This window comes from Lissotriton vulgaris, chromosome 3_1, assembly GCF_964263255.1.
Source record: "Lissotriton vulgaris chromosome 3_1, aLisVul1.2, whole genome shotgun sequence".
Taxonomy (NCBI): domain Eukaryota; kingdom Metazoa; phylum Chordata; class Amphibia; order Caudata; family Salamandridae; genus Lissotriton; species Lissotriton vulgaris.
In genome coordinates this window covers 338,320,049-338,340,898 of record NC_141689.1, presented here as the reverse complement: position 1 = coordinate 338,340,898, position 20,850 = coordinate 338,320,049, and the positions used below count along the sequence as shown (strand labels likewise).

At 43.3% G+C, this 20,850-nt stretch overlaps 1 protein-coding gene across 1 annotated transcript in view; it reads left to right on the top strand.

Moving 5' to 3' along the window:
* Positions 1–20,850, top strand: part of CPLANE1 (ciliogenesis and planar polarity effector complex subunit 1) — a 2,360,818-nt gene that overhangs the window by 1,347,277 nt on the left and 992,691 nt on the right. Inside the window, exon 31 of the mRNA XM_086960545.1 lies at positions 5,810–5,881. Within this exon, the coding sequence (XP_086816671.1) occupies positions 5,810–5,881 (72 nt within the window). The remainder of the gene's footprint in view (positions 1–5,809; positions 5,882–20,850) is intronic.

Here is a 20,850-nt window from a genome sequence, read left to right as displayed (position 1 = left end):
TCAAATGCTTCCCGTGGTATGTATCCCTCCTACTGTTTATTCCTCGTGATATGTTTCCTTTCAAATGTATGTTTACTAGGTATGTACTGTGTTATACAGTTATTGTGATTCAGTTACTGCTGCTGCATGGAACCATCGGATGTATGCCGGGGATTGCCTCTTTACTTGGAATAAACTTATCTTTTACTACAACTGCATTCCTGGAATTTGATTTAACAATTTGGCGACGAGGGACGGAGCATTTACGAACCAATTGGAGGCATTTCCTGACATTTCATCATTTAAAATTATCGATGGATTTTTAAACACGTTACTTTACACTTTTACGTGTTTCATCTCTTCAACGTTAAAGAAGATTTGACTACCAAGCATCGGACTTTCACCGATCCATTACGGTTTGATTTTAAGTTTTCTTTTAATCTTTCCTACGCACCTTCACTGTCTGGTATCCAGTTTCCTGCCGCGCTGTGTGTGAACGTACACTTTCCGATTGGATGATTGCGGGCGGAAGAGGATTGATTGCTGAAAAGGATTAGCGCATTTCCGTCAGACGCTACTCCTCGTCTAATTCAGTCAAAAGTGAAGAGGTGACTTCCCGCTTTCCCGTTTTTTCTCAAGCTTTGTTAAAAATAAACGGTGAGAGTCATTTCACATTCTGTGAAGCGGGAGGAGGAAAGAAATACTTTAAGTAACACGGAGGTTGAACAGAAAGACGAATAACATGAAGGTTGAACAGAAAAACGCCGTTCTTCTAGAAGGAACTGATTGACTCGTTTTTTTTTTCCTCTGCTTCATCAACTTTCCACAAGTACTTTAATTTATCCTTATTGATCTTCACTATTTTTACATCTTAATTTGAGAGCAAAGTTTTTTTTTATAATTTTACATTGCATATTTTATTTTCTCTTAAGTCTGTCTACTATGTGTGCGCAAGGGTATACTCTCTCTCCACCACAAAGCTACTGGTCAGCAGGAAGCTCTCCTTGTATGCCATGGATAGAATGGAAGGCATATTTCTTAAATTATATAGAAACTTTAGATGCTAATGGGAAAATGAAAGCGCCTGAAAAAAAGGGTATTTTCTTACATTCACTAGGACCAGAGGGTCTAAAAGCATTTAATCAATTACCTATTTCACAAGCCAGTGGAGATATGAATGTCTTTGATAAGGCCATTTATGATTTTGATAAATATTGTTCTCCCAAAGTGTGTATAGGTATTTCCAGATTCAAATTTTTCCAAAGGAAGCAGTTAACTGAGGAATCTGTTGACAATTTTGTATCTTCTTTAAAAACTCTTGCATTAGATTGTAAATTTGGCGACTTACAAGAAGATTTAATTAGAGATCAAGTTGTCATGCACTCTAAAAATGAAACTATACAGGAGAGATTGTGGATAAATGGTGATGAGAATTTAGATTTTATTTTGTCCATTGTCAGAAAAGCAGAGCTCTCTTGTAGGAGTGCACAACAGGTCAAAGGGAAAGAAGTTTCTGTTAGCAAAGACATTGTATCAAAGATTAATCAGAAGTATGATAACAGAAATAGAGATCTTTCTAAAAAAAGACAACCTTTTCCTCCTAAAGGAAGTTCTGATGATTCAAAGAATAATTTAAGGTGTTTTAGGTGCAATAGTAAGTCACATTTAGCCAATAACAAAATTTGCCCAGGCCTAAAACAGAAATGTTCTAGCTGCGGTTTAATGGGTCATTTCACCTCTGCGTGTAGAAGGAGTAAAACTAATCAGAAAGTGAAATGCATTGAATTAAGTGACTACAGTGATGATGAAGACTCTAATAATTATTCTAACAACTGTTCTTTTGTTCTGAATATAAAAGATTCTGTTGTTCTGAATGTAAATGACACCACCATTAAGAAGAAACCTCTATGTGATATGACTATTGGTGGTGTAAAGATCAACATGTATGCAGATTCTGGATCTCCTTACTCCATTGTGTGCGAATCTGTTTGGAATAAGATGTTTGTGCCTAGATTAGGCAGTCACCTAGAAGAAAGTGACATCAATCCAGAAGGATATTCTGGCGGTACAATAGATATCTTGGGGTTCAGGACTCTTGTCTTTAGGTTTAAAAATAGGAAATGTATTGCAAAGTTGTATGTCTCAAAGAAAGGACCTTCAGTGCTTAGTTGGTTTGATTTCGGTAAACTTGACATCATACTTGATCCCAATAGTCCTAACCCTGTGATGTTGGTTGATGAACAGAATGGAATTGCTTCACTAATGTTGAGCAAATTTCCTAATGTTTTCTCGAAAGGCATTGGGAGGTTAACCAACTTTAAACATGAGATTCGATTAAAAGAAAATTCTTGCCCCAAGGTGCACAAGGCAAGAAATATACCTTTTGCTGTCAGAGATGAAGTAAAGAATGAGTTAGATGGTTTAGTGGAAGGGGGGATAATAGAAAGAATAGAATCATCTGAATGGGTTTCGCCCATAGTTGTTGCCAGACGAGCCAATGGTAAGGTGAGACTCTGCATTGACCTGCGTCACCTCAACAACAACATCATTGTAGATCAGTTTCCCCTTCCCCGCATTTCAGAAATGCTATCTGTGATTGGTGGCTCTAAGTTTTTCTCAACCATAGACTTATCTGCGGCCTACCACCAGATAGAACTTAGTGACAAGAGCAAAGATCTAACTGCATTCATTACACCTTTTGGGTGCTTCAGATTCAATAGGATGCCTTTCGGTTTGGCGTCTGCAGCAGCCATTTTTCAAAGAGTGATGCAAGATATCCTAAAGGACTGTAAACATGCTATTTGTTTTCAAGATGATATTTTGGTATTTAATGACGATAAAGATAAACATATTTCTGCTTTAGATGAAGTTTTAGGTGCACTTAATGCACATGGCCTCACTATTAAGCATGAAAAATGTAAATTTGGTGTCAAATCTGTGAATTATTTAGGACATGAACTATGTGAGGAAGGTATCAAACCTAAACCTTCTCTTTTAGAAGCCATTAAGTCTGCACCTCATCCTCAGTCTAAAGATGACGTTAGGTCATTTTTAGGATTAGTGGAATTTTATGCAAGATATGTACCTGATTTTTCGTGCAGGACATACAGCATTAGGCAGTTAATCAAGAACAAAGTTGCTTTTGAATGGACCAGTGAATGTGAGAAGGAGTTTTGTGATGTGAAAGGTGCCATTTGTTCTGCCAGTGCTCTGTCCTGCTTTGATCCATCTTTACAAAACATTATCACTACAGACGCTAGCTCGAAGGGGCTAGGGGATGTATTCACTCAAAAGACTAAGGAAGGAAAAGAGGTCATTATTGCACACGCTTCTAGGGCTCTTACTCCTGCTGAAGAAAAATACTCCACAATAGAAAGGGAGACTTTAGCGTGCATTTGGGCTTTGGAACATTTTAGGGTATTCATCTGGGGTAAAGAATGTGTACTGAGGAGTGATCATAAACCTCTTGTGCGTCTTCTTACCACTGAAGGAATGTTAAGAGCCTCTGCTCGCATTGCACGTATGTCCATGCGTTTACAGGATTTCATCTATGACATACAATATGTTCCCGGAAAAGAAAATGTGTCTGCTGATTTCTTGTCAAGGATGCCTTTACCTATTCAAGAGGATTTGTACAATGAGTGGGATGATTTTCAAATTGCCTTGATTCATGATGAAGGGCTCTTTCCCATTGATCAAGCAATGTGGAAAGAGAAATCTGATGTTGATGAAACTTTAAAAGATGTGACAAAATATGTTACAGGTGGTTGGCCTGATAAAAAGCATCTAGATTCTAGTTTGAAGAGTTTCTGGGAAGTAAGGTCAGAGCTCTCATTTTGTGGAGATATTGTTAAGAGAGGTGAACGCATTGTTCCACCTATTGGTGTGAGGAAGGTTATTGTTTTGCAAAGCCATGAAGGGCATAGTGGTATGGTCAGAACTAAACAACAAGTTAAGCGTTTATTTTGGTGGCCTGGGATGGACATGTTTATTGAACGAATAGTTAGGAATTGCGTGGTTTGTGCGAACTCTGACAAGTCTTTGGTCACATTGAAACCTAATATGGGCGTTCACACCATTCCTGACAATCCATGGGAGACCATTGCTATTGACATTATGGGTCCTGTTGGTCATGGTTCTAAGTATGTTATTGCAGCGATTGATGTTTTCTCTAAATGGCCTGTGATCAAAATTGTTCAAGGAATAGATACTGACTCGGTTCTTTGCTTTTTAGATAGAGTTTTCATTGAAGAAGGATTGCCACTAAGGATTATATCTGACAACGGTGTCCAATTCAATTCCAAGAAAGCCAATGATTATTTTACAAGGCTTGGCATAGTACACTCTACTACTTCCTTATATAATCCCAGTGGGAACGGAGTCATAGAGAGGTTTAATAGAGTTCTTAAGAGTGCCATACAGTCTGTTGGTAAAGATGATGAGAAATGGGAGATTGAAATCTTCAAGAAAATTTGGATGTATAGAACAACCATGAACTCAATGACAGGTTATTCTCCATTTGAAATCATGAGGGGGAGAATTCCTAGGACCAAGGTGAATCCATCATGGTTGGTGCAATCATCTTCTTCTAGTGTGGATCTGAAAAAAGTCAAAGAGAACCTTATTCGTACTCACTGTTCTAGTAAAAAGTATTTTGATGAGAAGTGTGGTTCTAAAGTGGATCCTAAAGTAGAAATTGGGATGATGGTGAAGGTAAAAAAACCATGGAAGGTTAAGAAAGGGGAAAGTGCATTTATGGGTCCCTTTGAAGTCATTGAGGTCTTAAAGAACTCTGTAAGATTGTCAGACAACAGAGTTTGGAATCTTAGTAGAATTGCTATTCTTAAGGCTGACAAAGATGTTTATTGTAAAGAATCCACTTTGGCAAATCCTGACCCTTTATACTTAGATGAGGATCTATGTAGAGATGCTGTACTTGATGAACCTTGTTGCTCTACTACTGGCGTTACCAATTATAGTGGTGATGTGACACCTTGTTGTTCCAACACCATCAATTCCAATCTGAGTACCTCTCAATCCAATGGGGATAATGTTTCTGTACCAAAAAGGGTCACAAAAAAACCAAGGTGGCTGTCAGATTTTGTTGCCTATATGGTAGGAAAATTTTAAACATTACATATTTTTTTTTTTGTTTGTTTTTTTTTCTTTCTCTTTCATTTTATAAGGGGGGAAGCTGTGTTGTGTTCTCATGTCATCTCGTGCACAGACTTGCGCCCTGCTCGTGAGTGTATTTATCTTCAAATGCCTGGCATTCACGTGCACGGACTCGCACTCAGCTCGTGGGTGTGTTTTCCTTCAAATGCTTCCCGTGGTATGTATCCCTCCTACTGTTTATTCCTCGTGATATGTTTCCTTTCAAATGTATGTTTACTAGGTATGTACTGTGTTATACAGTTATTGTGATTCAGTTACTGCTGCTGCATGGAACCATCGGATGTATGCCGGGGATTGCCTCTTTACTTGGAATAAACTTATCTTTTACTACAACTGCATTCCTGGAATTTGATTTAACACTGTTGTCTTCAGCTAGAACAGCCCAGTACCTTTTCTCTGCCTTGAAGGTCCTGCAGAATGTGCCTTCTGTTTGTGGCTCTGCCTGGTTGCTATGGAGACAAATGTGTAAACCATTGTGGGAGTTTCACCCGGCCTCGCCGATGTGTGTAACTGCCATAAACATGCTGCAGTGTGAAAGCTCTGAGCTCGTGAGTGCACTTCTTCGGGATCGCATTGTGTTTGTAAAGCCTCACTCTGACAACAATGCTACTTTGATTCCCAAAAGCAAACTTTGTAGTTGATTCTGTCTTCGCAGTTCCACCTGTGCCAGTGACCAGCCCGGCAGCCCTGCCTCAGTCCGCGCAGACATGAAAGTTTCGACTTCTAGGTAAGAGTCTGTCCTTGTTCCTGCCTCCATCCCAAGTTTCCATTGCCCTGCTGCTCTTGCATGGATGTGAACGTGCGGTGTAGTTTATGAATGATTTGCGTAGGTAATTGGCATTATTCAAGGTTTTCTTAATTACAACGTTTTCAAACAGAGCCCTGTTTTTGAGCTGTGTTAGCTGCTACACAGACAGGTTCATTTGTGGTACTCTCACTCAGCCTTTAGCTCCCTAAAGTGAAACCTATAGTGCATCGCAAGTGGCAGGGTGTAGATAACATTGGCGCAGTGGTACCGGGTCACAGAGTCCTAAGGGGCCCTTGGTACCCTGATAATAGCTGTATTTGAAAACCCTCACAACGGTCAAAGGGACATTTTTCTTGCTTGCACCATTGCTCAATTCTTTTCAGTTTATGTCAACAGCACCACCTAAAATACATTTAGCCACTGATCAGTCTGTATTTTAATAAGTGAGATGTAGGGATATGAAAAGGGTGCCCTCAATCACACACTGTGGAAAGTGGAAGAGCTGGTCCCCAACCTCATGTTCCAAATCTCAATACCCTTAAGAAAGTCATAGGCAAGTCTTCGTAGGCCTAGCGACAGTACTAGCCGTCTCGCCAGCCACAAGTAATAAACATTAAAAAAAACACGAAAATGTATCAATATACAGACATAGAGAGGCTTTGGGTCAGCCCTCTTCATCCATTGACCTGTTCATCTGTCATTCACCTTTTGCTGCGGACTGTTGCAATGTACTGCATAGGGTAGTGGAATAATATTTATTGGGTATGTCCAGGATGCCTTGTTTCCTACCTTCTGATTGAGGGGTATCAGCTCGGGCATGTAAGTTGTTAAATTGTCTAACCCTAATAAATCAACAGTGTGTTGCACGCATGGGGCACTGTGGCCTCTGGTGAAACAAGCTGGACTGTCTGCGGTCTACTCTACGGCAATACGTTTTTTGAAAGCTAGTCTCTATCCCATCCTATTAAGTGCAAAGATTCACCTGTGCTGTGCTGCTATGACTGGTCATTTTAAAATTGGTCAGTTATTTCAAGGCAAGGTAACATTTGAATTTATAGAGTGCAGTTTATGAAAAAGAAAAAAAAAACTTCAAGGCGCGATCATCTCCAAATATGCAGAAGGAAAAGCAGAAACAGCAGACTGAATAGAAACATACCAATTGCTTTGGAAAGATTAGTTATTTATGAAAAACAGGTTTAACTTTTTTTTTTTAGAAATTGTTAGTTTGGCGTTGCATAAAGAGTAAGAGAAAGTTTATTCAATAATTTTGCACCTGTGACGGCAGCTGAACACCCTCCTCATCGAAATGTACACAACATTTGAGGAAAGATGTAAAAGGAATTAACGGATCTCCGACATTAGGCCGGTGTATAGAACTTGAAAGGTTCTTGAAAAATATGTGGGCCAGAGCGAAAGACCACTCTGTGAATGTGTGTAAGTATCTTAAACTGAGTCCTCTTTACTGTTGGAAGCCAGTGAAGGGTCCTTCAATTTAAATGAGATGGGGCAGTGTCTGGGAGGGTGTAGTACTAATCAAGTTGCTGAATTCTTCACTGGCTGAAGTTTCTATAGCAGTTTCTTGGATACACCCAAGTAAAGAAAACTGGAGTCATATAAAGGCATGGGGTCACAGTTTTCCTAGCCTTAAAAAGCAGAAAAACTAACACCTTACTGAGAGTTCTTTCAAGACCGAAACAAGTGGAAGTAACAGAAAGGATCTGAAGTTTGAAGAGGATCCTATTGTCACATTTGACACCCGAGTTCCAAGCTACTTCAGCACGACAGGGGAACGGACCGAGTTCCGATGGCCACCAGGAGTCGGTCCAGTGTTCTTTATTTTTTCCAAATATCAGCAATTCAGTTTTGTCTGAATTTGATTTTAGATGTTTTTCATTTATTTATTTGGTGCTTTCTGTAGCGCGAACATGACTCTGCGTGGGGTATCAGAGCGCTTTACATTTGCAATTCCAAAACCATTTGTTACCAAGTCATCAGTTATTGTACAATGATTAGAACTAAACATTAAACTTAATATACAAATATACAACCCCACAAAGGGTTAATGTTCGACGAGACGTAGCAAGAATATGATCATGACAGGTCCATAGACGATAGCTAGACTGTTCTGGGAGATATTTCCTTAAATATAACGATTTTGCTTCCTTTTTGAATGCTGCAATGGATGGGATTCCTCTAATGTTAGGAGGGAGAGCGTTCCAGATTCTAGGAGCTGCCCCAGAAAACGCTCGGTCGCAAGTTCTTTTCTTAGAAAAACGAGCCAGTTTCAGTAGTAGGTCTGCTTTGCTCCTGGAGAACCGGCACCCTCCTGATAGAGTAAGTTTCTGGGCTAGGTACCCTGGTGTTTTGTAATGTATCACTTTGTGAGTGATACATGCCAACTTGAATTGAACTCTTGCTTCGATGGGCAATCAGTTGAGTGCTTTCAAATGAGGGGAGATGTGGTTGAATTTTTTGGATCCAGTTTTAAGTCTTGTGGCTGCATTAAGACAAGCTTTCAGTGGGGCTGTTGAGATCTTGGGGAGCCCAGCCAGAGTTGTGCATCCATACTCTATCCTTGATATGACCAGTGCCTGAATTGCGGTTTTGTGATCTGCCGTATTTAAAAATGGTTTTAGTTTTCTGAGGTAGCTTAAATGGGACTGGGCATTTTTTGCCATTGTGTTAATATGTGCGAATATGTTCAAATTTTTGTCCAGTTTAATTCCCAAGGATTTAGTAGAGGCAACAATCTTCGGAGTACACTTTAAAGCTGTGATTTGGTTGGTTCATTCTAATATATTCGTTGTGCTTTTCTGGGGCGTTATCAGCAGAAATTCTGTTTTATGAAGGTTAAGCTTCAGGTGGTTGCTGGTTAGCCATTGGCTGGTTCTCATTAGTGCCTGGTTCATGAAACCTATCTCTTCTGTCGATGTGACTTTGATGTACAGCTGATTGTCATCTGTGTACATGTGGAAAGAAATGTTTGCTTTTTGTAATGTTTCCGTTAGTGGTTCTACGTACAGATTAAATAACGCCGGGGATAATGTTGACCCTTGCAGAACTCCGATTGTATTTCTGGTATAACCTGACAATGCTTGGTTGACTATGAAGTTTTGTGATCTGTTCTCAAGAAAGGAACTAAACCATTTTAGGACTGTTCCCTCTGGTCCCAATCTGTCTTTCATGCTATCCAGTATTTTGGCATGGTTTACCGTGTCGAAAGTCGACGAAAGGTCCAGCAGGATTAGGAGACATGTTTCGTTATTGTCGAGGGCAAGTAAAGCGTCATCCACGATGTGCAGAATTGCTGTTTCCGTGCTATGGTTTGGTCTGAATCCTGATTGGAAGTCATTTAACAGATTGAATTCTGATATATGATGGTTACATTGTTGTTGCACACATTTTTCCAGGACTTTGGCTAGCATGGGAATGTTTGTTACTGGCCTGAAATTGTTGGGATCAGAGGGGTTCTCTGTTTGCTTTTTTAAAAGTGGAGTGACTTGCCCAGTTTTTAGGCAGACCGGTATTTGGCCTTGTGTCAACGAAGCATTGATGACCTTTGTCCATGACAGGATGAGCAGATGGTTTATTGAAGGACCAACACTTTGCAGGTAAAGGATTGTTATAATGATTGTTAGATTTAGGGGTCAAAATGATCTTTGCAATGTCTAGTTCACTGACAGGCTTGAATACTGACCAACGAGCATTGTTTTTTGGCTTTTACAATACTAGTTGAAACTGATGTTCATCTGAGGTGCTCTTACCACTTTCAAGGTCTTCAGCTGCTTTTGTGATACTGATGTCAGATATTGTCTGAAGTTGAGTTGGCTGGCTTTATGATCACTTGTGAGAGAAATGATCAATTTCATTTCATCTCCGTAAGATATCACCTAGAACCCAAAGGTCTGCTAGAGGGGTCATATAGATAATAAAATGGGTTGCACTTTCACAATGGTTGTGTTTAGATTGATTAATGCCCCTTCTTCCACCTATAGCACTCTTTGTATTTTATGTTTGGATACATGTTTTTTTAATATGGTATAAATGAATAGCTTTTTAATGTCTTTTAAATATATTTATGATTGTAGGTCTTATTGGCGTATTTGGAATGATTCGTATAAACCTGTATAGCATTTAATGCCCCTTTTGTTGTGCCGCAAGATTGGATCAATTTTGGATATTATCATATTGTACTTTTTTAATGTATCTTTTATGGTTGTAATTGACCGAAATAGAAAGACTCGCTGATTGGAACCTATTGGTAAGGAAATTGGAGATCCAGGCAAGAGCACAAACACCAGCCTCAATGCCTGCTAACCTCTGAATAAGGATGGTGTAGGATATGGTTTCAGATGCTGCTGACAAAACCCAAAAGATGCAGTCAGCAGTTTCTTGATTGTCCATTACGAGTTTTAGATGTTTGTTTACTGTAAGAAGGATGAACTCTGTGCTGTGGTTAGGACGAAAGCCAAATTGTGACATATCTAATGTTTTTTTATGTTAAGTTCGCACTATCATCCACAAGGGTGTCCTGGCACTGCACAGGTGTGTGTGCCTAGCCCTGTCTATGGTAGGTTGGTTAATTGAAAAGCCAAGTCTTCATTCTCTTGTGGAATTCTAGAAGAGAGGATGAGGCTCTGATGTGGAGTGGGAGGCCGTTCCACAGTTTAGGAGTCTTGTAAGAGAACTCCAGTCCTCCCGATCTGGTTTTATGGTTGCATTGTGAAGCCTTGCAGCGCAAAGAAGTCTGGGTGGATGTTGGAAGAAGATATGACTGTTCAGGTATATGGGCATTAGTTGTGTAGTGCCTCAAATGTATCTGTGAGCAGTTTGTGTATTACGAGCCAGTGGAGCTCCCTTAGGTGTGTTGTGATAGGAGTTATGTGTGAAAGAGTCTCGCTGCTGAGTTCCCGGTGTAGAGAGAGTCCCTGTAGTCCTACTTCTTGGTCACTAGGGCATAAGTGACAGTTTTTTTAGTGTTGCTTAGGAGCCATTTGAAGATCTTCCTCTGCATCTTCAAGGTGTGGCAGCAGGATGCAGTGGCAGTGTTGATTTGTGCATTCATGGTGAGGTGTTTTTCGTGAAAATCATTACTTCTGTTTTGTCCAGGGTGAGCTTAAGACATTTGGCTTTCAACCAGTGAGCTACTTTCTTCATGCAGGTGGTGAGCTTGTGTCTTGTGTTAGGGGCCTTGTCTGAGTGGGAGAGTATGAGTTCTATGTCGTCTGCGTAGGGAAGGATGTTGATGTCATGTGTGCAGATAACATTGGCTAGAGTAATCACGTATATGTAGAAGAGAGGGGGGCTAAGCAATGTACCTTGAGGCATTCCACAGAAGAGTTGGAGTGCTTCTGAGGAGTTACATGCCAGTATGTCATCTTGGGCTTTATTTGTTAAGAAAGAGCAGAACCCCCAGAGAGTGAGTCCATGGATGTCAGTCTTGTGCAGGGGCCTGATAAGATGGGCTGTGAAACCATGTCAAAAGCTGCAGAGAGGTCGAGGACAATGAGGGCAGCCAGGTCTCCTCTATCAAGTATCATGATTATTACATCTATGGTGGCAATGAGTGCTGTTTCTGTACTGTGGTTGTGTCTGAATACAAATTGCGTGGTGTCTAGGAGCTAGTAGTTGCTGAGGTGGTTGGTGAGGCGTTGGTTGATTAGTTTCTGTAAGATCTCTGCTGGGTATGGCAGGAGAGAGAAGGGTCTATAGCTTGAAAGTGTGGCTGGGTCAGTGGATAGTTCCTTGAGCAGGGGCATCACAGTGGCATGTTTCCAGGTGTCTGGGAAGTTGCTGATTCGATGGAGTCATTGAGGATCGGTGTTAGTGGTTCGCTGATTGTCAGGAGTCCTTTGATGAAGACATAGTGGGGTTGAAAGGTCAGATTGGGCCCTCAAGTGAATGGTCTTCATGGTAGCAGTGATTTAGATCGTGGTGATGGCGGGCCACGAGGGTAGGGATCGTTTTTGGGCAATGATGGGAAGTTGAGTGTTAACGGTGATGGCATCTGGTTGAAGGTCAAAGTTGCTGAATATGGAAGTGATTTTGTTACTGATGAATTCAGAGAGCTTGTTGCAAGGGTTTTTGAGTTGGTGTTGCTGGAGGCAGCTGGTGGTACAGTCAAATCTTTGTTGGTGGGGAAGATTTCCTTGCTGCTGTTAGTGCCAGTGTCAATACTGCCTGCAAGAGCTGTGCCCTTGGTGTTCTGTAAACACTGTTGACAGCGTCTTAGGCCTGATTTGAAGATATGTTTATCTGTGGTTAACCATGTGTACTAAACCACACATCAAATTTTAACAGGAGGGGGGAGAGAGAGAGAGTCAGTGGATTCAGTCTCCCAAGTCATGTAAATAAACAAAGTGGAATCCACTCGAGTGATAGTGATCCCTAGAGTGATGGGGAACACACAGTGTTGTTTAAATGCCCCTCACACACCAACAGGCCCCTTGGTGTCATGCTTCATCATCGGGGCCTTCGCACCCCTCTACGGGATGCGGCGTGCTACGACTCGCGAATACGCAGGAGCACTTGAAGTGAACTATGTGTGGGGGTGTGTGTTATATACCAAGATGTGAGTGAGGTGAGGTGAAAAAAGTGGTTAAAAAATACCTGGCACGTGGGAAGAAAAAAACTTTATTAAATCCCCGGCTGGTATTGTTAAAATTAAAGTGCAGAGCGTGGTTATAAAAGATACGTGTTAGGGTATCAAACCACTGTGTTAAAAGTCAACATGTTTCGGAGGTCAAAGCCCCCTTCTTCAGGACAAGGGTGAAAGCACTTATCCTCGCCTTACTCACATGTAAGATGTAAAAGTGAAAAAATAAAAATTACTACAATGTGTAATGTTCCTCACAATGTTTTATATGTAAGTGAGTGTAGTTGCGCCCAGTTGGCGTAAGAACCTGTGAAAACAAAATCATAGATAAACATACAGGTCTCAAAATCACAGTTTTAAAGGAGAAGAATAATGCTTCTCTAAAGAAAACATCAGGTAGCACCCAAAAAAATTTTTGGAACCTGAAACAAAAATAAGGAAAAAAGGACACTACAGACATACACACACGCAAACCAACACAGCTTTCTGCTCAGATGGAATGAGAGCAGAACAGTAAGGACAGAGAGATCTTACTTTAAGTTCCCAAATACAGGACTTCATGAGCCTTTAACGTATATTGGGGAATCCTTCCTTTCTAATCAGAAACCTAAGAGATCAATATCAGGGTTTTAGTAGAGGAACTTAATCAGCAGAGTGCCAAAACTATAATCTGGAACTGCTTCTCATGGTGATCTTATAACTCACGGTTACAGCAACAGCTAATCGCCTGCCTTCCCTCAACGCTACCTGATGTTTTCTTTAGAGAAGCATTATTCTTCTCCTTTAAAACTGTGATTTTGAGACCTGTATGTTTATCTATGATTTTGTTTTCACAGGTTCTTACGCCAACTGGGCGCAACTACACTCACTTACATATAAAACATTGTGAGGAACATTACACATTGTGGTAATTTTTATTTTTTCACTTTTACATCTTACATGTGAGTAAGGCGAGGATAAGTGCTTTCACCCTTGTCCTGAAGAAGGGGGCTTTGACCTCCGAAACATGTTGACTTTTAACACAGTGGTTTGATACCCTAACACGTATCTTTTATAACCACGCCCTGCACTTTAATTTTAACAATACCAGCCGGGGATTTAATAAAGTTTTTTTCTTCCCACGTGCCAGGTATTTTTTAACCACTTTTTTCACCTCACCTCACTCACATCTTGGTATATAACACACACCCCCACACATAGTTCACTTCAAGTGCTCCTGCGTATTCGCGAGTCGTAGCACGCCGCATCCCGTAGAGGGGTGCGAAGGCCCCGATGATGAAGCATGACACCAAGGGGCCTGTTGGTGTGTGAGGGGCATTTAAACAACACTGTCTAAACCACACATCTCCTACAGCAGATAGACCCCATTACAAACCTCTGGGCGTGCCCAATGCTCCACTGACCCTGCTGATTTCATACACTTGGCCTGGACCTGCCCCCCTACACAGGTCTTTTGTTCTGAAGTCCCAGGTATCATTGGTGGAATAATGAATATTTGCCTGCCATGTTCTCCTGGGTTATGTTGTTGACAGATTGCCGTTTCCAGGATATGATTGTTGGCCTTCCTGCTGGTGCTTGCCCGACATCGGGTGGCCAAGGTGTGTTTTAATGGTCCCATTTCAAAATGGTGAGATTGTCTGTGGGACATCACATTTTGGAAATGGGAAGGTAGAAATATATTCTTTATTGCAAACCCTAAGAGCAAGGCCTAGGGATATCTTGTGTTCCCTCTGAGGAAAATATGCTGTGGGTATCCCAGACTGATAAATGACCCTCAACCCTCACCCAGGCCTGTCCTCTCCACTTGTCTGAAGGCCTGGTTGATAACTTGTATGAGATCTACTGACTGACCCACAACATACAGTCTCACACAGTACTGTTTACAGTCTTAATGTATGATGATTTGATTGCTCCTGACCTTGTCTGGTAATGTGTTAAAGCTCACGGATGCCATAGTCGTCTACATCTTATTATCCTTCTAAATGTCAAGTCAATTCATATCTATTTGTTTTTCCATGTGTATTTCAGTTTTTTATATTTGTATTGGTTTAAAATATTTCAATAAAAGGTTATAACATACATAAAAAGGAAGAATACTCTTTTTTAATCTGGAGCCAACAATGATTTCTCACAGATAGATAATTTTATCTCCAACGGACAGCAGATACACAGATTCCATAATGTGAGGTTCGTGGCCAGAGGTATCTGAGACTGTGCCCATATAATAACAGATCTGGAAGCTCAGGACTCTATGCATCACTGGGGGTGGAGGCAAGGCACCTATTATTCACCTTCCTAAAAACACACTCACTTGCTTACTCTGCATCTACGAGCCGATCTTTCTGGATTCCAGCCCTGATTTTAACGACCGTTATGCCAGACCGCCACGCCAGTACAGAGGAAAGTAGAGACTGCTGCAGCCACGGCCCCCGAGGCCGGCAATTAGCGACAATCAGCAAACCGCAATCGCAAAGGAGAAAGCAGCAGGAGTGATACGACCGGAGAAAAGCGGTGAGGCCGTTGGAAGCAGGCTTGGGCTTGGCACCGCGGGAGTAGCTGATCACCTACCCCGCTCTAGCCTCCTCCCACCCCCCCCCCCCCCCCCCCCCCCCCTCCCCTGCATGCGCTATTCGGCACTGCTTGGCTCCTCTGAAAAAAAATTATCATTTAGCGGGTAGAGGATATGGTCTGCAGCGCTAGTGCCACCGCAGCAGACTGCTTGAAAAGGGCAAGCGTGGTTGCCCTTTAGCGGGCGGCCGCATTAAGTGAGTCCCCCTGGCAATCTGCAGTGGTGGCCTGTTAGAGCAGGTGCAGCCTGTAGCCTGCAATTGCCTTGTGAGCCCCGTTTGCTACACCTCAAATCTGCCTCAGCCGCTCTAGCCGCCCACAGTTGCCTAACAGCCTACAGCCACACAGCCTACACACCTGCGATAACCATCGGAGCTATTTTTATTGTCTCCAAATTGATTTAAACAGACCTTAATTATCTTAGCTCCTCCTTTTTGCTACACAAACCCTCTTTATAGTTTAACTCTCAGAAACCCGTCTGTACCCCCCTCCCCCTGTACCTGTCACAAGTATGAGATCGGGGTGGGTGAGAAAAGCACCAAGAAAGCCTGTAAATTAAAAAAAACGCAAAAGTGAAGGCCTCCTCCAATTGCCCGGCAGTATTAGCCGAATCCCTCGAGCAACCACTTCCACAACCCCCCGTGAATCTACATACAGGTTTTGATTCCATTTAGGATACAACCTCAAACCCTGGCAGCCCTCCGTACAGGAACAATTAGCCAAACCCCACTTGCTACGTCCCGCTGTAGGGGGGATGGCTACAGCGGAAGAACATTAGAGAAACAAGGCGCCAAAACTGGGCATAATAGCCCCTCCAAACCCACCGACTAAACAACTTTCATTAAGGGATTCTTTTAGGATCCTAGCACCATCCGCGTCCGCGTCCTCAAGAAAAACCTCAGTCCAGCAGAACTGTCTCAGGCTCCCCCCCCCCTACGAAAACAGTTGCCACCTCAAATCAATTTCTGATCCAGCCCAGGATTCATGCGGCTGCCAATGAAGGCGAAAGTTCTTCGCTATTATGTTCGCTATCAAGTTCTACAGCAACAACTGACTCTCGCAACACAGACTCTCCAGATGCCCCTGATGATAGTCTACTGTCTCAAACATCAGGACAGCCCTTCTTGGACCAACAGTCAGCTGAAATAGAACAGGTCCTTTCCCAAGTCCCCTTTTTCAAAGAAGCCAGATCGCTAACTGCTCAGTTCGCTCGGAACTCAAGTCAGTTTTCTCCATCAGCATCAAAATTCCCAACTGCAACTTTACTCAACAGCCAAAACAAGAGCGCAAGTTTTCTGATCCCCCAAGTTGTGTTTCATTCCCGCCTACTGTCCAATAACCCCAATCTCGAAATTCTACTAGAAAAGGCCAACCAAGGCGACCAAACGAGTAATTCAGAACGTTTGGGAGATAATGTTATTCTCTCCCCCTAGATCTATCGTTTTTAACAAACAAACCTTAAAAACTGCCTGCCCAGGTAACCTTCTCATCAATTGACCTCAATGATCTCTGGTTCCAGTTACTGCAAACTCTCCAAACCACAACAGCTGCCCTAACTTATCACTCAGACAAGATGGACCTGCAGGTGCACCTTCTGAACATGTTAGCGGTGTACACTGCAGGAATAGACCACAAACTTTAGGCACTCAATCTGCTCATTACTAAAGCCAATCCCAAGCCCAATTGGTCCAATCGGTATGCTGCTGTTCCCCCATTATTGATTCTTTATCATTCCTACCACAATTTCTTTTTTTAATGCTAACCGAAATCAAGAAGCTACCATCAACAGGGCCATTGGACACCCTAGCCCTAGCTCTCAACTCAGTTGAAGGACCCACTGTCATGGAAGAGATTAAAGTAACCCCCAAAAAATCAGCTCAACAACATAATTCACACAGGTTGTCATAACGGGAAAGAAAAAGACTACGGAAGAGTTGGAACAAACACGCAACCGAAACCAAAATCCCAAATGCTAGCAGCCTCATCACCATCAACTCAGAACAAACACGAGAGCAGGTGCCCTCGTCCGGAGCAAATCTGGTCCCGAGTTCAGCAGCACAAGTCCAGACTTCCCCAACCGATCCTCTACAACTAAATACCTAACAACAGGGGCCTCTCCAAGATCGACAGCCCCACTCACAGTATTCCACACAAGTAATATCTGGATCCAGTCAACCTTCAATAGCCGTGCCTGCATCGGTTATAGTGCATCTGGGAACTGAAATTCCCTTGATGCTGCTCCTAGACCCCCGCCCTAATTGTCCATCAACAGAGGCGGTTAATCACCATTACGCTCTGCAATACACAGTCAAAGAACCCGCTCACCCGAAACTTTCAAACTTGTCAAGCGAACAACTGCTGGCACCCACGAGCAAAAGTCTCTTTGCTTTTCCACCAACTTTTAAATATTGTGAGCCGTCTTCTTCATCGGCAGTTATATGTCTGACCAAGCAGGTTTTTATCGATAATCCAAAGAAAATAAAGCCTTTTACGACTGATGAAGCTCCTACGCAGCCTACCACCAACTCAGGCACAACACTACTGCTAACCCTAGAGTATGTCTCAAGAGGCCCCCACGACATCCTAAATCGTGGGAACATATTAAGACTTCTTTAATCATTTCCGGAATTGTGCGCCTTGCAATTCAACAAGATAATCGCTATTAAATGTATTCCATCATCAGGAACTATAGTGGGAAAAACAACTGAATTAATGCTTGGGTCCCCAGCAATTCGAGAACTGGTCCAGTCAAAAATGTATCAATTTAAAAAATGGGGCAGAACAACGTCAACGTTCTATTCCCCAGTGTTATCCAACAATACTGGAAGTCAGCAAGAAGTCGCTCGTCCACAGCAACCCTGGAGCATACAACAAACAAGCAAAACCCCAAAAAGGGCGACTGGTCATGGCTCCAAGGGGTCCTAGTGAGAAGCCAGAAAGATTGAAATACCCCTAACCCTTGTCTATCAATATGTTCCTGGAACATCAATGGCCTTGGTCACAAAAGCCAATCAGCAACCACCCTTGAGTTTTTTAAAGGAATATGATATAATTCTACTGCAGGAAACCTGGGCATTAGACAGTATTCCCGTTGAAGGTTACCTTGAATTTTCATCTTTTGAAAAAAGACAGTCCAAGTTTGGCAGGCAGCGTGGCAGCCTGGTGATCTATGTGTCAACCAAATTATCCCAGTCCACTAAGCAGCTAAAATTTGAGGAAGCCTGGTACTCTGGAATACTTTTGGGCAGTCAACAGACCGATACCCAGTTGCTTCTCCTGAATGTTTACATATCCCCACGCACCACTGAGAAAAAAATCTAAACTGGATTGTCTGGCCATCATTGCTTGCAACCTGCTCAGTGAGCGTGTATACCAAGTATACCAAGTATAATTGCAGGAGATTTTAATTAAGATCAACCTTTACTGCAACTCCTTTGAGGATGCAGAGATCGCCACATCAATGGTTCCATCACATCTTACAGCACAGTCAATTCCTGTAGGAAGCAGACCATAAAATTTGGGCGAGTATGCATTCATTCAACTAGGCAGTGTAGGTTATACCGTATTGAATGGTCGTTTCCACACAGATACTCCTCCAGCTTGGACACGATCCGATGGCCCAACCTTCTCCTTTCTGGACTTTTCCCTAGGGAGAATGGAAATTCTCCCTTTGATTGAGAGTTATCATATTGCACCACAATGTGAAAGTGATCATCGGCCTCAAGTTATAACAATTCTTGCCAACACCCCGGGTCACCAGGAGCTTTCCTACACCCACGTAGGTTGCTATACGGAGAATTTAAAACAAATGAAATGCTCAGTTGATGCGTGTTAGAACTGGCTATTTCTGGTAGGCTAAGGCTGACGCCAAAGCCAGGCAGAAACCACCATTCTAGTCAGGGCAAGGAAGTCACACGCCAAGATAACCTCTGCTCACCCCCTTGGTAGCTTGGCACAAGCAGTAAGGCTAAACTCGGAGGCAATGTGTAAAGCATTTGCGCCAGCACACAACAGCAACAACATACTAGGCACACCACAAAAGAGACTCCACACAAGGTTATTATAAAAATAACTTTTGTATTGTAAAAACACATATCAGATATAAATCACACATGTACATTGTGCCAACTGGCACGGGCAACATTCATAAGGGGTTATTTACAAGACAGGGCCACATGGGCCACTGTCAGAATCAGATATAGTACTTCTAGAATAAGAAATAATAAACATAAAATGGTAATCCCAAAGATCACAACCAGTATCCACTGGTAACAGGAACCAGGACCTCACAAGGACCACCTGTACTAAAAAGGACAACCACCTAAGAATAAAATACATTTAGGGTTATACCTAGAGCACATTACCCATGATGCATGAACCACATTCAGAGGAGTAATAAAGAGAAACACATGATGCCTAAAACATTCAGAGGTGTTAAGAATAAAGCACATGATGCAATAAAATACATTCAGGGGTGCAGCGCAAGAAGACACATGATGCCTAAGACATTCAAGGTGCAGCGCATGGAAAGAAAGACACATGATGCCTAAAAACATTCAGAGGTGCCAGAACAACACAATAGCGCAAAAACACACAGTAGGCAATTACTATTAAAAACATAGAAATCACATTGCGCATAACTTACATAAGCCACCACCTGTGGCAGTCCTTAGGCCAACTGGCATTGTTGGGGCTCAGATGCCCTGTGTCCAATGTCAGGGCACGCTGCCATGCAGCGTCAGTCAGGGTGCGCCACTGGCGCAAAACCTAAACGGTGCAGGTGCCCACTACTTGCTGGGCACCTGGAATCATGCAGGAAACTGCGACAGGGTCCTCACTGACCCTTGGGCGCAAACTGCACCCACTGTGGGAGCCACACAGGCTCCAAAAACACATTCCTCGAAGGTAGGAGAGGGCGGGCACCGGCAATGTGCCCCGACGCCCCCTCTAACTAAATATGGCCAAACGCTGGAGCCAAACAGGCTCTTAAACAAAATATGGCCCCTCTGAGCCACACAGGCTCTGTACACAACTTAGGGCCGTTGGAGTCCCTCACGGGGGACTCGAGTCAAGAAGACGCCCTTTTGAGCCTCAACAGGCTCACTAAACAACATGTGGGCCTTCGGTGGAGCCTCTCTGGGCTCTAGACTACGTTGGGGCGACCCGCTGCCAACCGGGGCCACCCTTGAAGCCCTCGTGGCTTCTCCACAATGAGCACGCGCTCGCGCTACTGCGGGGGGGGGGGCGGACACCGACAATGTGTCCCGGCGCCCCTCCCTTGCTTCTCTGCCGGAGCTCTCAAGCTCCTAATATCATGCCCCAAATGCTGGAGCGGCCCGCTGCCAAGTGGGGCTGCTCTTCGCCGTCACTGTGCCTTCAACAGGCACCCACAGTGGCCCACACGGAGCCCCCCAGCCCTTCGACTCACCGGGCTCTTGCGAGGGGCTCCTCCGGGCGGTGCCTCACTCCTCTCTTTTCTCCGCGGCGGGGGTAGGCACCGGCAATGCGCCTCGCGCCCCCTCCGCTACTGCTCCGCTCCTCGGGGGCTCCCTCAGCAATGGGAGCCCCGTACCGGCGACACCAGCTGCCATCTTCGCTTCCTCGTCCCCGGGGTCGGTTGGCCAATCACTGTGCAGCTCCCTCGGCGAGCCCCCGGTGACGCGGTGAGGCTGGAACAGCGCTCGGCCAATCCCAGCGCGGCGTTTCCGGAGCAGCCGGCTTCCACAGCCAATCAGAGAGCGATCTCTTCGTACCAGCTTTCCGAAGCCCTCAGTCGGCTTCAGGC